This window comes from Ananas comosus, linkage group 18 (genome assembly GCF_001540865.1).
Source record: "Ananas comosus cultivar F153 linkage group 18, ASM154086v1, whole genome shotgun sequence".
In the NCBI taxonomy this organism is placed as follows: domain Eukaryota; kingdom Viridiplantae; phylum Streptophyta; class Magnoliopsida; order Poales; family Bromeliaceae; genus Ananas; species Ananas comosus.
In genome coordinates this window covers 5,245,491-5,258,922 of record NC_033638.1, presented here as the reverse complement: position 1 = coordinate 5,258,922, position 13,432 = coordinate 5,245,491, and the positions used below count along the sequence as shown (strand labels likewise).

The 13,432-nt window shown below is 38.6% G+C and overlaps 1 protein-coding gene across 1 annotated transcript in view; it reads right to left on the bottom strand.

The window, feature by feature from the left end:
• LOC109724125 (thioredoxin reductase NTRC) overlaps nucleotides 1–13,432 on the bottom strand; it is a 33,140-nt gene that overhangs the window by 15,403 nt on the left and 4,305 nt on the right. The window contains exons 2-4 of the mRNA XM_020252820.1: nucleotides 11,737–11,950; nucleotides 11,449–11,554; nucleotides 5,822–6,087 (exon numbers count right to left, since the gene is read on the bottom strand). Of these exons, the coding sequence (XP_020108409.1) occupies nucleotides 5,822–6,087; nucleotides 11,449–11,554; nucleotides 11,737–11,950 (586 nt within the window). The remainder of the gene's footprint in view (nucleotides 1–5,821; nucleotides 6,088–11,448; nucleotides 11,555–11,736; nucleotides 11,951–13,432) is intronic.

Genomic DNA, 13,432 nt, shown 5'->3' with positions numbered 1-13,432 from the left:
ATTCTAATGTATGGCAATCACCTGTGCCCTCGATTTCTGGATACAAATATTATGTTATTTTTATCGATGATTATTCTAGATTTTCTTGGCTTTATCTTTTAAAATTTAAGCATGAGGTTTTTGACAAATTTCTCGAGTTCAAGATGATGGTTGAAAACATATTTCACAGCTCAATAATAAATCTGACAATGGTACGGAGTTTGTAAATGACAAGTTTTCTACTTTTTGTTCACAAAATGGAATTATTCACCGTTTTTCTTGTCCTTACACTCCTCAGCAAAATGGCCTTGCAGAGAGAAAACACAGGCATTTATCTAACATTGTTAGAAGTCTACTGTTTCAAGCTGGCTTGCCTCTTTGTTTTTGGGCTGATGCCATTCAAACTGCTGTTTTTTTTTGTAAATCGACTCCCATCTCTTACTGTTTTAAATGGGCGATCACCATACGACATTCTTCATAGTTGTGCTTCTCCTGACTTTCAACTTATCAGAGTCTTTGGATGTTTGTGTTATCCCGATATTCAGGACATTGCAGATCATAAGCTCTCTCCCCGATCACTTCCTTGCGTTTTTTTGGGTCAGTCTGACAAACATAAAGGTTTTCGCTGCCTCTATCCAAGCACTGGTAAAGTTTTTATTTTTCGCCATGTTACTTTTGTTGAATCTGTTTTTCCGTATTCTTGTCTTTCTAAGTTTTCTTCTTCACCTTCCTCCGCTACCTTAAACTTTCAAACGTTTCAACGTTTTCTTTCTAATCCTCCCTTACTGGGCGAAAGTCCTTCCACTATTGATGCCATCTCTGGTTTTTTCTTCACACGCCCTTCTACATTGGTTCAAATGCACCTATTTCACCGTCTGAGACTGTATCAACTTTTTCTTCTACCTTGAATCATGATGCCACACAGGTTAGTGACGAACATGCTGCCACTGTTACTGGTCCACCTGAACTCCGAGTCTATACCAGACAACACACCCTCCGACCTACTGCTCCTACAGCTTTACCTTCTCCTGTTGAGTTGACGCCTTCCACATCTGACCGGCCACCTTCACCTCAGCCTACTGAGCCTTCTTTACCACTCCGAACACACTCTATGTTTACTCGATCTATGACTAAGAATTTTGCCGGGTCTACCTTCTTTCTAGCTTCTACACATACTACTCTTCCTACTGAGCCTACCACTTTTCATGAAGCTTTTCAGGATGCAGGTTGGCGTGCTGCCATGGCTGAAGAATTTGATGCATTACTCACCAATGATACTTGGGAGTTTGTTCTTGCTCCTCCTTCCGTCAATCTTATTGGCTGTAAATGGGTCTACAAAGTCAAACAGAAGGCGGATGGCTCTCTTGAGCGTCTGAAAGCTCGACTAGTGGCTCGGGGTTACAAACAACAACAAGGCATTGATTTTGATGAGACTTTTTCTCCGGTTGTCAAGTCGACCACTATTCGTACTGTTCTTTCGGTCGCTCTCTCCTCTGGATGGTCTCTCCGACAACTTGATATGAAGAATGCCTTTCTTCATGGTACTCTCTCTGAGGAGTTTTATATGAAACCACCTGGCTTCGTGCATCCTTCGCTTCCTAGTCACGTTTGCCGTCTACGCAAAGCGATATATGGTCTCAAACAAGCTCCTCGGGCTTGGTTTCAACGCTTTACTTCCTTTCTTTCTGAGATTGGTTTTGTTGGTAGCACTGTTGATCCCTCGATATTTGTTTGTCATTCCTCCTCTGGCACTCTTGTTCTCTTCTTGTATGTTGATGATATTATTGTCACCGGCAGTTCCTCATCTCTTTTCGATGCTCTTATCGTCACTTTACAAATTACAACGCGAATTTGCCATGAAGGATCTCGGACCGCTGCATTAACTTTTGGGTATTGAGGTTCATCGCTCCCTCTCTGGTCTTCATCTATCTCAACAAAAATATGCTCATCAACTGCTTCAGCGACATTGTTTTCTTGACAGTAAGCCTGTTTCTACTCCTCTTTCGCCAACGTCTCGTCTCTCTTCCCATGAGAGGCGTCTTCTTGAGGATCTATACACTTATCGTCAGATAGTTGGTGCTCTCCAGTATCTCACTTTCACCAGACCGGACGTTTCATATACCGTCAACTCTGTTGCCCAGTATCTCCATGCACCTCGTGAACCGCACATACAAGCGGTCAAGCGTATTCTGCGTTATATTCGGGGGCGCTGTCTTATGGCCTTTCTATCTCTCACTGCGACAATCCTTCTTTTGTGGCCTTCGCTGATGCTGATTGGGCTGATTGCCCGGATACACATCGCTTTACTTCTGGATATTGCATTTTTCTTGGGCCAAATCTCATCTCCTAGTCCGCTAAGAAACAACCCACCATTTCTTGTTCTAGTTCTGAAGCGGAGTATCGTGCTGTAGCCTACACACTTGCTGAGACAGTCTGGATTCATCGTCTCCTTCGTGACCTTTGTGTTTTCTTATGGCGCTCTATCAGTATTTATTGCGATAATCTCAGCACCACCTACCTTGCGGCCAATCCTGTTCTCCATGCTCGCACGAAGCACATTGAACTTGACCATCAGTTCTTGTGGGAAAAAATTCAGTCTGGTGATTTGGCCTTAATTCATATCCTTTCTGACAAGCAACTTGCCGACATTTTCACCAAGCCCCTGTCACCCTCTCGGTTTTCAATATTACAGCTCAATCTTCGCATCCGACTACCGGATACTTAGCTTACGGGGGAATGTTACAATATATTTTTATAGTTTATCTATATTAGGATACTATGTATTATTGCCTTCTATAGAGTAGAATTATATAGTATGTAATCCTAGTTATACTCTTACTATAGTAGCCATTGTTACTATAGTAAAACAATCTCTTGTACTATATATATTCGTTAATACAACCCAAGAGGGTATGCTCTTTTGCCCTTCTTACAATATTCCTATAGCAATGTTATTAACGAAGCAAATCTTTTTCTCTTGCTTCTCAGCAAATGTTAATCTCAAATAAAAAGAAACATTAAACCCAAATCCAAACTATGGAAATGCATCTTGTAATTGCCTAAGGCAAGCCTAGTTGGCCAACCAGCCAGTGCAATATGTAGAGGTGGCAATCCAGCTCGCTGTTCGCGAGCNAATATAATCATCGTAACTAAATAAAATTCCCAACAACCCATATACAATTTGGTGGCAATCCAGCTCTTTGTTCGCAAACCAGTTCATGTTCGACTTGAAATTAGTTCGTGTTTCACTCGAAATTAGTTCGAGATGGAATCGTTCATTCAGTAAACGAACCAAACATGAGTTAAATTTTTTAACTTATTTAATAAACGAGTGGAATACAGGTGAGTTGATGTTCGGCTCGATAACAGCTCGAATACATATATTTTATATTTATATAATTTATTTAATTTATATTTATATATATTTATATATATAAATAAATAATTATATATATACAATATATATTTTTATTATTTGATTTTTAGCAAAATAAAAATATAAAGGTGAGCTCAATTATAAAAAGACTCATTTATATGTAAAGTTTCAACCATTAGATCAAAGTCTAACGGATAAGATTTTATAAATTTATTTTTTATATATATCCAATATAATCCTTTTAACTTGTTGTGCGTTGGCCAGCTCGTGTTCGCCTTGTTTGTTAACGAGCCGAACACGAGCTGAATTTTTTGGCTCGATACTTTAACGAGCCAGCTCATGTTCGTCTCGTTTATTAAACGAGTTGAATACGAGCTAGCCCCAGCTAGCTCGTGTTCGACTCGTTGACACCCTTAGCAATATGTGCCATTTTCACTGGGCCAACCACTTATCAGCATGCATCGCAGTGAAGAATCTTTTATTATCTAAACCTCAGAAATAAAACTACTAAATTAAAAAAAAAATCTAATAATTCAATCAATTTTAACCACAAAATAAAAAATAAAAGCAAGTCTATCAACTATGGCTCTTTGGCTTGAACTATTCTTAATGTCTACATCAGTTTTCTTGAATCATTAGGCTTGTTGGCTAAATAAGCAACAAATTATATTGCAAGCTACAACAGCTCTAACTTATATATTGTTCTTTAAAGGCTCTTAGAATTCGTGCCAACTATCCTTCGGCAAATCAACTGCAATAGCAAGAATGGTCAAGTAATCACTGCAGATGAGAGAGAAACTTGCAGTGGTAAAGGACGAGTAGATAGCAAAAATACAAGAAAATATTGCAGTTTAGGAACTTTTCTACACTACAAATAAAACATATAGCTCTAAATGCCTTCAAACTAGTAAGTCTCACAATCCAATCACATTTCTGGCCTAAATTAAAAGGAATAGGATAGGAAGGCTACGAAATAGAAGTGAAGATAAATTTTTAAAAATAATTACAACCGAAAAGACTAGGTGCATACAGATTATTCACAAAATTTCTGCTATCATATATTGATCTCTTCAACAGAAAGCAAAAATAAAGATTGTATATGCTTGGTAAAAGTAGTATAGAATAACAGCTTACTACTTTCGAAAATGGAGATAACTAGCATCTCCTCATAACCATTTTGTTTTGCCCAGATCTTTTCGAAAGATGGAAGAGAGTTCTCAACTCAGCCAAAACCAAACCTAACAATGACTAACAAATTGAACTCTTAGCTGATTGAATCAATCTCCCGACCACTACTAGGGACTACTTTGCAATGACTTTTAGGTAAGGCTTTGGCTGATCAACTTGCACAAAGGGCCATCAAACAGTTTATTCTGGAACTGCTTTCTACAGGATGAGGTAGAAACCAAGTGTTTGAGAAACAAAAGTTATGGAGCTTTTTGGTTGCAGTGGGATCTCAAAAGTAACTTAGGCCCCAAAATGCAGAAGCTACAGCAAAGCTAAATAAGCCCTTTAACTAATCAAGGTTATCTCGAACCAAATAGTCATATAGGAAATGAATGTCAAATACACTGTTTCATCGAAAGCAGAAAGCAATCATTGTGTAGTTACTAATAGATTTACGTGATAATTAACAAGCTGTCAAGAAGATAAGTTGTAAAGTCGCTCCAATCAAGTAGTTTTTTTCCCTTTTATCTCATATCTGCAGAATTCTATCGAGATCAATAAAAAGTTAATGAAGTGCGGACAGGAGGGAAAGGAGATACAATGGGACAGATCAGAACATCTATGGAAAGCTCTAAATATAATAATAACAACTTATTAATTCCCCTCAAGATCTTGGATGGAAAGTCCTTGCTTCAGCACTTTTGTCTGCATGGAAAAAAGGTGATACACTAAATATTCCATGTATGGTGATTCTCACTCATGTAAATATAGCAAACTTAGGACTACTAACTCATATGAGTTTATTTACGTGAGATTAGCAAGTCATCTAATATACATGGACCAATTGTTCTGCATAGTGCAAAAACAGTTGTGTTGATGTGACGAACCAATCTGAATCCACCATATGGAGAGCCGTTTTATCAAATTTCTACTTAGGTGTATTGCTTATATTAAAAACAACATATCAATTAACACCGGAGGAAAAGAAAGAATATACATGAAATAACCTTTTATTAGCTATTTAGACTACATGAGATTGTGAAATTTTTACCTTCACAAGAAACCATCTAGCTTTTCTCAAATGTTGAATTACGCATCAGTCTTACTAGAAATCACTACAAGTGACCTGATTCTATTAGAAAAAACAAACAAGAAACAAGACAAACAAGTCTACTAAACATCACCTACAGAGTATTGACAAAATTCTAGAGATGAAGCTAATGAAGTTCATTTGAGAAGGAAAAAGAAGCACTTTGCATTGAAATTGCAAGAACCATATAAAAAGGTAAGTTTATGTACCGATCTTGCATAGCTTTAGATGCCCGCAGATGATTTCTACGAACAAGTAAATGTACATGGCGAGCATATTTGGTCAGATACAAAGCTTCCTCGGTGGCTGTGTCACCTCCCCCAACAACAGCAAGAACTTGTCCCTTAAATAGCGGTGACGCTCCATCACATATTGCACAAGCACTTATACCTCTACTCCAAAATTCATCCTCACGAGGTAACCTAAGCCTTTTAGCAGTTGCCCCTGTTGCTATGATAAGACTATGGCATTTTACCTACAATATGCAAATAAAGAAAACCTGAATTCATGTTTCAAGTTCCAAGCTTGGCATAAGAATATCCAAATCCAAGTTGAATAGTATTGTATCCAATATTGTCATAATTGATTTATTTGCTTCCTATTTTACAAGATTGGGAGGGTCCCAGCGTAATACGAGTCAAAAAGTGTATGTCAGTATCATATGTAGGACATGTAATCAATGGCTTTTAAGATATACAAAATTAATTTTCTTCCTTGGGCCTACAGGCCTTTATCATCCTAACAACCCAACAAGCCTATTAGTTTTAGCACACCCATAATCACATGGCCCAAAATGCATATAAATTAGTATCTTAATCCTTCAGTACAGAAATAGTTTCCCGTCATCTTTCAATGTGGGGATATTTGGGCTATTACTATCATTTTCTATGCCGTTCATCGACCCACACACATCCCATTATTTATCTAGCTTGTTCCATCTACAGTTTGTTAATTATTCTCTCAAATATTGCCTGAATAATGTGCTTCTTGCATAAGATTGACGTACAAGATGATCCTGTTCCAACAGGTTGGTTTCTGCACAAGTCCATTATGCATACATTCCAAAAGATAGTAGCAAGGAAAAACAGAAAATATTACCAAAACAAACACAAATTACAGCACAGGAAGATTCTTCCTGCCTTGGATTCTACAAGGGGCACTAAAATTCAAAAACAATACTACATTTGATGACGAAGCTGCCTCTAGTTCTTTTTCTAACATAAACTCCTATCTTCTTGCTTTCAGCAAACTAGTAGTCTCAATCTTCACTACACCAGCCTTCATAACTACTTTCCTCTTCCCACCATTCCGCTTCATAACTACTTTCCTCTTCCCACCATTCCGCTTTGCTTTCCTCATTAACAAATCAGTAATCTACAGATAGTAAAATCATGTTGCACAGCTTAAGAAAGTACCAGTAAGGCCAATCAATCACGAAACAGTTTTCGCTGTTTAAACTGAAACAACATTGAGCAATTCTGGCAATTCAATTTTTTTTTTGTCAGGTTCAGCTAGGAACTATGAAATCACCAAATCACTTTCTCTTTTGTTGCAATTGGCTCACTGTGCACTTAATAGTCAAAAAAGATATGACTATTAAGCTGGTTCAACATTGAAAAGGGGAAGTAGGCAATTCTGAATCTTTTGGACTGAGGACAAATAATTTGGAAGTTTAGAAGAGAGTGCTCCATCTCCTCTCTATTTCCGTCCCTCGGTTCGTCTAACAATTTTTACGTCCCATTCATGCTGCTTTGAAATTGCAAATCACTTCTCTCGTATTGACTAATTTCTTACTAGTTGGTAAAGTTTTATGCACTGAGACTTAATTTTCGAAGGTAAACTCTTTAATCAGTGAATTTAATTAACTATGATATTTTTGCAGGTCTAAGCATGCAAAGCAAGAAGATCTACATGATCTCTGCTTGATTTATATATTCATCTCAATTATAAGAGTTCTGCGTACAAGATTTACATAACAAGTGATACATGGTTTTACAGTAGACCTTGTGTTAGGATTTGGTTAGATTTGTAGTTAATTTTCTAGTTGGATTAGGATTAATATTTAAATCTATTGGAGATAAATTAAGATTTAAATATTAATTACATACGAATCTAACTAGATTAGGATAAATATTTAAATCTATTAGAGATAAATCAATTACGATTTAAATATTTATTGGAGTAGGAATCCTAAATATATTAGGATTGGGGTACGTAATCCTAAATATATTAGGATTCGGGTACGTTTTGATGTAAGCTTTATAAATAGCTCCATTGGTGGAGAGCTTAAGAAGTAGTCCGGCCAAGTTGAGATTCTTGAGGAGGGTATATGTAACACACTGGACCTTTGCAAATCGCGAGGTTCGAGTGTTTGATTTGTGTTCCGAGCTTTTTCCACACTCTGTGGAGGGTCGTAGACAGTGTTCCGACTTATGGTTCGACTCCCGAGAATTGAGGTTTAAAGCCTAGCGCCAAAAGCCAAAAAGTCGGATTTTTGGTCAGCTCTCAGGTAGCCTTCAGCAGGATGTGTACCGGTACAGGGTTGGTGGCTGTACCGGTACAGGGTTGATGGTTGTACCGGTACAGGGTCGTGTACCGGTACACGGCCGATTACCCCGCCAACCCGAGCCTCAGGTTGCAATTTCGTGGGGCTTGTACCCGTACACGGGCCCGTGTACCGGTACACTTTGGCAGTTTCTGAACTGGCCGAACTGCAGGGGTGTTTTTGTGATTGTAGCCTCTCTATATCAGCACCTACGCCCCTTAGGGCTTTCCCTGAGCTGAGGATTGAGGAGATAAGGTAGGGGAGCCTCTCTTTTTCCCCTCTTTGGATTTGATCTCCATTTTGCTTGGTTTTTAGAGGATTAATTCCTTCTTTGTGCTTTTTGGTGTATTTTCCACCTTGGAGAAACTTGGACCTTGGGTTTGGAGCTTGAGAAGAGGGAGATTTCCACACTTGGTGAACCTTGAGCTTGGATCGAAGCTTCTAAAAGGTAAGTAGCAACTTTCTTTCCTCTAGATTCTAGTTTTGATGCTTGAAACTAGATGAAACCCTAGGAATTGGAAAACTAGGGTTTATTTGGGGCTTTTTGATTAGAGGCTTTTGGAACTAATCTAATGGGATTAGAACCTTGGTTTAGGTTGCTTTGGAAGGGATTTGACTTCCATTTGAGCTATAAAGAGGGATTTTACACTATAGGTGAGATTTTTGGCCCTTTTGCCTAGTAGGTTAATGTTTGAGCTAGTAGTTGTTCGTTTACTTCTTGTAGCTCACCTTTTGATGCTTCTAGGGTGCTAGGAGCTTAGTGGATACGTTCGTTGGAGCAAACGAAGGGTTGCGCACCGTTCGGTGGGTTTGACCTAGCCGTATAATAAGAAAAACTCATTTATGATGATTTGAGTATTGTAAAATGGAAAATCATGCACATTCATGTCAGATGCATTATTTATGAATTTTAAAATGTTTAAAATTCCTATGTTGTGTACAATAAAATTTTTGGACTTCTATGTAGTAGAGAGCTTGCATAAAGGGATTCATGCATGTGTTCGGGCATTCTAGTTGAACTTGAAACCTTATTCTCCTATGATGAAAGTGAGACTTGTATTATGCATTTAAACCTATGCCTAAATGAGACATAAGGAATTTTAGTAAGCCATAAAGAGGCTTGGAACTTGCACTATTCGCGAACTATGGAACTAATGTCATAAAGCGGCATTGAGCTCGGGTTATTTGTGAATCTAGTAAGGTAGTGCCATAAAGCGGCATAGAATGTGAAGTGTGCATGGGTTATGTAAATGTTTAAGTGTCATAAAGAGGTACTAAACATAGTGTATGTTGGAACTTCACTCGAGACATAGAACTAGACCGTTGGGTTGCTAATGGCTTATACCATGTTAGAGACATGATGATTGGATACTTGAGCTATTGACTACGCTTGTTTGCCATTTGTGCTCATTCGCACATGCTTGTGAGGGTCGCTCTTTACAAGCCGGCACTACGGAGTTGGCCTACGCGACTTATGCTCGCTCGTGCAGTATCGAGAAACCTACGGGGTCGGAAAGGATAGACTCATTCCTAGAGTGGGAATGCTGGAGCTACCACCAACACTTAGACGGCACAAGCTGGACCACACTTATGTAGGTCCTAGAACATGATAGAAAAATGACATTAAACCGGGATATGACAATCACTACTAGATAGGCATAGTAGTTTGATTACTTTGACATGCTTATAGCATAGCTTTGGGACATGTAGTATACTTGATAGTTTTACTTGTTGCATCATAGTATACTTGGTTGCCATAATAGAGTATGTTCATCATATATTGATAGATCGGATCATAATGCCTATTGCTTATTATGTTGGAACATATTAGTCATGCATTGGACTTACTTCATCGTGATAGAGTGAATGTACAAAATGTTGATATCATGTTACTTATGACATAGTGATTTAGCACATATTTCATGCTTTCATACCCGCAGTTATTTTGTTAGTATTATTACTTTCCGTATCTACCCTTACTTTTTGGGGCCTAGTGGTGCATTGCGTTGAGGTCAGTAATTGCCCACTGGGAACTATAAATTATAGTTCTCACGCCCCCTGTTTCTTGTTTCCTTTCAGAGCCTTCCACACCGGGCGAGGCTAGGGACCACGGAAAGGGCGTCGCTTCGAGCTAGCTCTTTGGCGAGGGACGTATCGATAGATGGTCTACCTCTTATTGATATTATTTTGGAGAAGTTGAGAGTTGTACCATGTGTAGAAACCACCCCCTTTTGTATTTTGAGATAGATGTTGTATTTACCTTACGTTTTACTTTAGTAGATTAGCTTTCTTTTCCTCTACTTGTTGTTAGAATTTTAGCTGCTGGTTGCTCTGATATCTTTAGTTGTCTTACTTTTTCCTTACTTTCATATCTCTATCGTTGTAGATGCCTTATATGTGCAGGCATTTGGCGGGTCTGGGCGCGCCTCGGGCGGGCCTATGCCGGGTCCCGGGGCGTGATTGTATAGTGAGGTGTCTTGAAGACATTGGTGGATCGTACCAAAGAGAAGTTTGGCCATGAGTTGCATGCACCTAGTGCACGGGTGCATGTGAGAGAGAAAAAGTGAAGGGTTGTCTTCTTTGTGGGTTTATAGAAGACGGGAGAATGGTAGAAAAGATTCAGAAAAAAGGGCTTGGATTGTAGCTACTCAGTTGCAGAAGAGGAGTCAAGTGTAATTTTCTCTTATTTAATGAATCTTATTTTATCCGCATATTTTTTGTTTTGAGTTTTCTCTCTTTTGTGATTGTATCAGCTTCTGCTGAAGAGACGGGTTTATGGTAAAAACCCGATTCGACGCTTCCGTTGCGGAATCCCAACAATCGGTACCGGATCAACAACAGTCGGTATCGGAGCGGGTTGCAGATTCGCAAAATCCGGTACTGGGGCGAGTACCGGATTCCCAACACCTTGCATCTCAATCTGACTATGTCATTATTAGATTTTTCTTTTACCTTTTAATTTCAGGTATAATGATGATGGGGCTTCAATATTCAACTATCAAACATGAAAAGGAAGATTTCATGGAATTGAAATAACAATTAGGTAGAAGAAACCTAATAGATTAATAAATGACGTCTACAACTAGTTAATAGACAAAGATGTTTTATGGGCTGACCACTACTCCTTTTATCTCATCCCTTTTAATCCCATATTTTTGACGACCTCTGCTTGAAGACAGGAAAAAAGAATCAATAGCAACACAATTACCGTATACTACAAATCCTGCAACTCTCATGTCCTGAACGCTACATTTACAAGAAATTAACATTGCATTATGCAAAAAATTTAACCTGGCGTTCACTGCTGCGGATGGTAAATGGACTATTTCTCACATCAACAAATTCAACATCTTCTTGAAAAAGCACAGCACCCCAACGCTCAGCTTGTTGTCGCATTCTAATCCATGCAACAACACACAAAGAATGAAAAGATAAACCAAGTTAGTAGCAAGAAGCAGAAGATCAAATGCATTTACAGATTGCAAGAATAACCAAGATACTTAACCATTAAATCAGGACCACAGCAGCAAGTGGCAGAATATCAAATGCATTTACAAATTGCAAGAATAACTAAGATACCTATCCATTAAATCAGGACCACTTATTCCATCTGGAAATCCAGGAAAATTTTCAACGTCAGTAGTGGTCATTAATTGCCCTCCTGGAACACCACCTATTTGATACCCTTCAAATACAATTGGCTTCAAATTTGCACGTGCTGCATAAATTGCTGCAGTGTATCCAGCTGGACCAGAACCTACTATCACCAAATTCTCTACTCCTTTATAAGGAACTGCAAAAGCAAAAGATATCTCAATGAATGGTATATGAACAATTTAACTTCTAAAAATAGCGTGCAAACTACAGCAGACCTGGAATTAGGGATGTTTATGTTCCGAATGTTAAAGATATGCCTTTTTATTGGTTTGGTCCATGCACCAAGTTCATAGAAATTAATGAGAGGTCTAAAGTGGATTCTCATTGATGGATTCCAATTTAAGTCGGATGAGAGTTGGGCTCGGATTGAGGCTCTACTGCTGAGAACTACTCCTAATTCAACTTAAGAGTTGACTTTGACCGGCTAATGCATCTATTTATATGCATGTACGGACGTGAACGGCGTGCGTGCATATGTGGGAAAATTAATTAGTATACACGGGCTAATTAATTCACGACGCCGGGTGGCCGTACGATGGCAAGAGAGAGGCAGCCTTACATGCGACGTCTGGATCGGAGTCGACAGCGGAGCGGAGGTTCTCGACCAATTGCCTGAGCGGTTCGGATTCATCGAAGCAACGGCTTAAAGGATTTTGGTCACAGTTTTCTATACTTCTCTAATTTAGTCTTCTCAATACGGTTTTACGAAAAGCATTTTCCGGTTATTCTTGGAGTTTTCGTTGGAACAAGAGGAAGGTAGGATTCACCACAAGGTTCTTGGTTTTTTATCTGGAGAAGACATAAGGTATAAGCTTGTACTTCTGTTTCTTCATTTAGTGGAATACATCTCTCTCGCTCTCCCTGTGGACGCAGGCAATTGTCGAACCACGTAAATCTTGGCGTCTTCTTTCTGCATTTATTTTTTTTACCGTTTGTTCGACTTTCTCTATTTTTTCGTGCATCTTTGTTGATACGCATGACGGACGATCCATCCGATTCCCAACACAGTATGGTGTGGTTTGAATTTTAACAAAAATCCGACTAATTGGCGACATTCTAGTACATCACAATAAAACCATATAACAATTTGGTAGAATTAAGCAAGGATTTAAGTGTCGTGGCACAAAGTCGTGCCGAAAACTTGCCAGTACAGTACTGCACGGTGCGTGCCGGGCCGTGCCGATGTGTGCTGGTCACAAAAAATTCATCTGTGCCGACACACAACATGAAATATTTATTTTCTTGAGCAACAAAATATTCTAATTGTTTATTATATATTTTTGTCCAATATTTTCAACTTTATTGAGAAAATTACTTATTAATTTAAAGAATAGAGAGTTTTGAGCTATGCCATCGACACGGGGGCTATATCATACCAATATCTTGTTGTCACGATACGACACGGTAGATATGGCCCATCCTGATGGGCACTTAAATCATTGGCATTAAGTAACTGATAATACTTAAACTTTAAGCTCTACATAGTTAAGTTACAGTACTACCACAGGTATTTGCCTCTCAATATTAAAACTTCCACTCATTTACTGTCAATATAAGTATCTTTAGCTTACTAAATGTGTCAAGAATAAACAAGAGAGCAAGGATTCAAGTGTCGGCG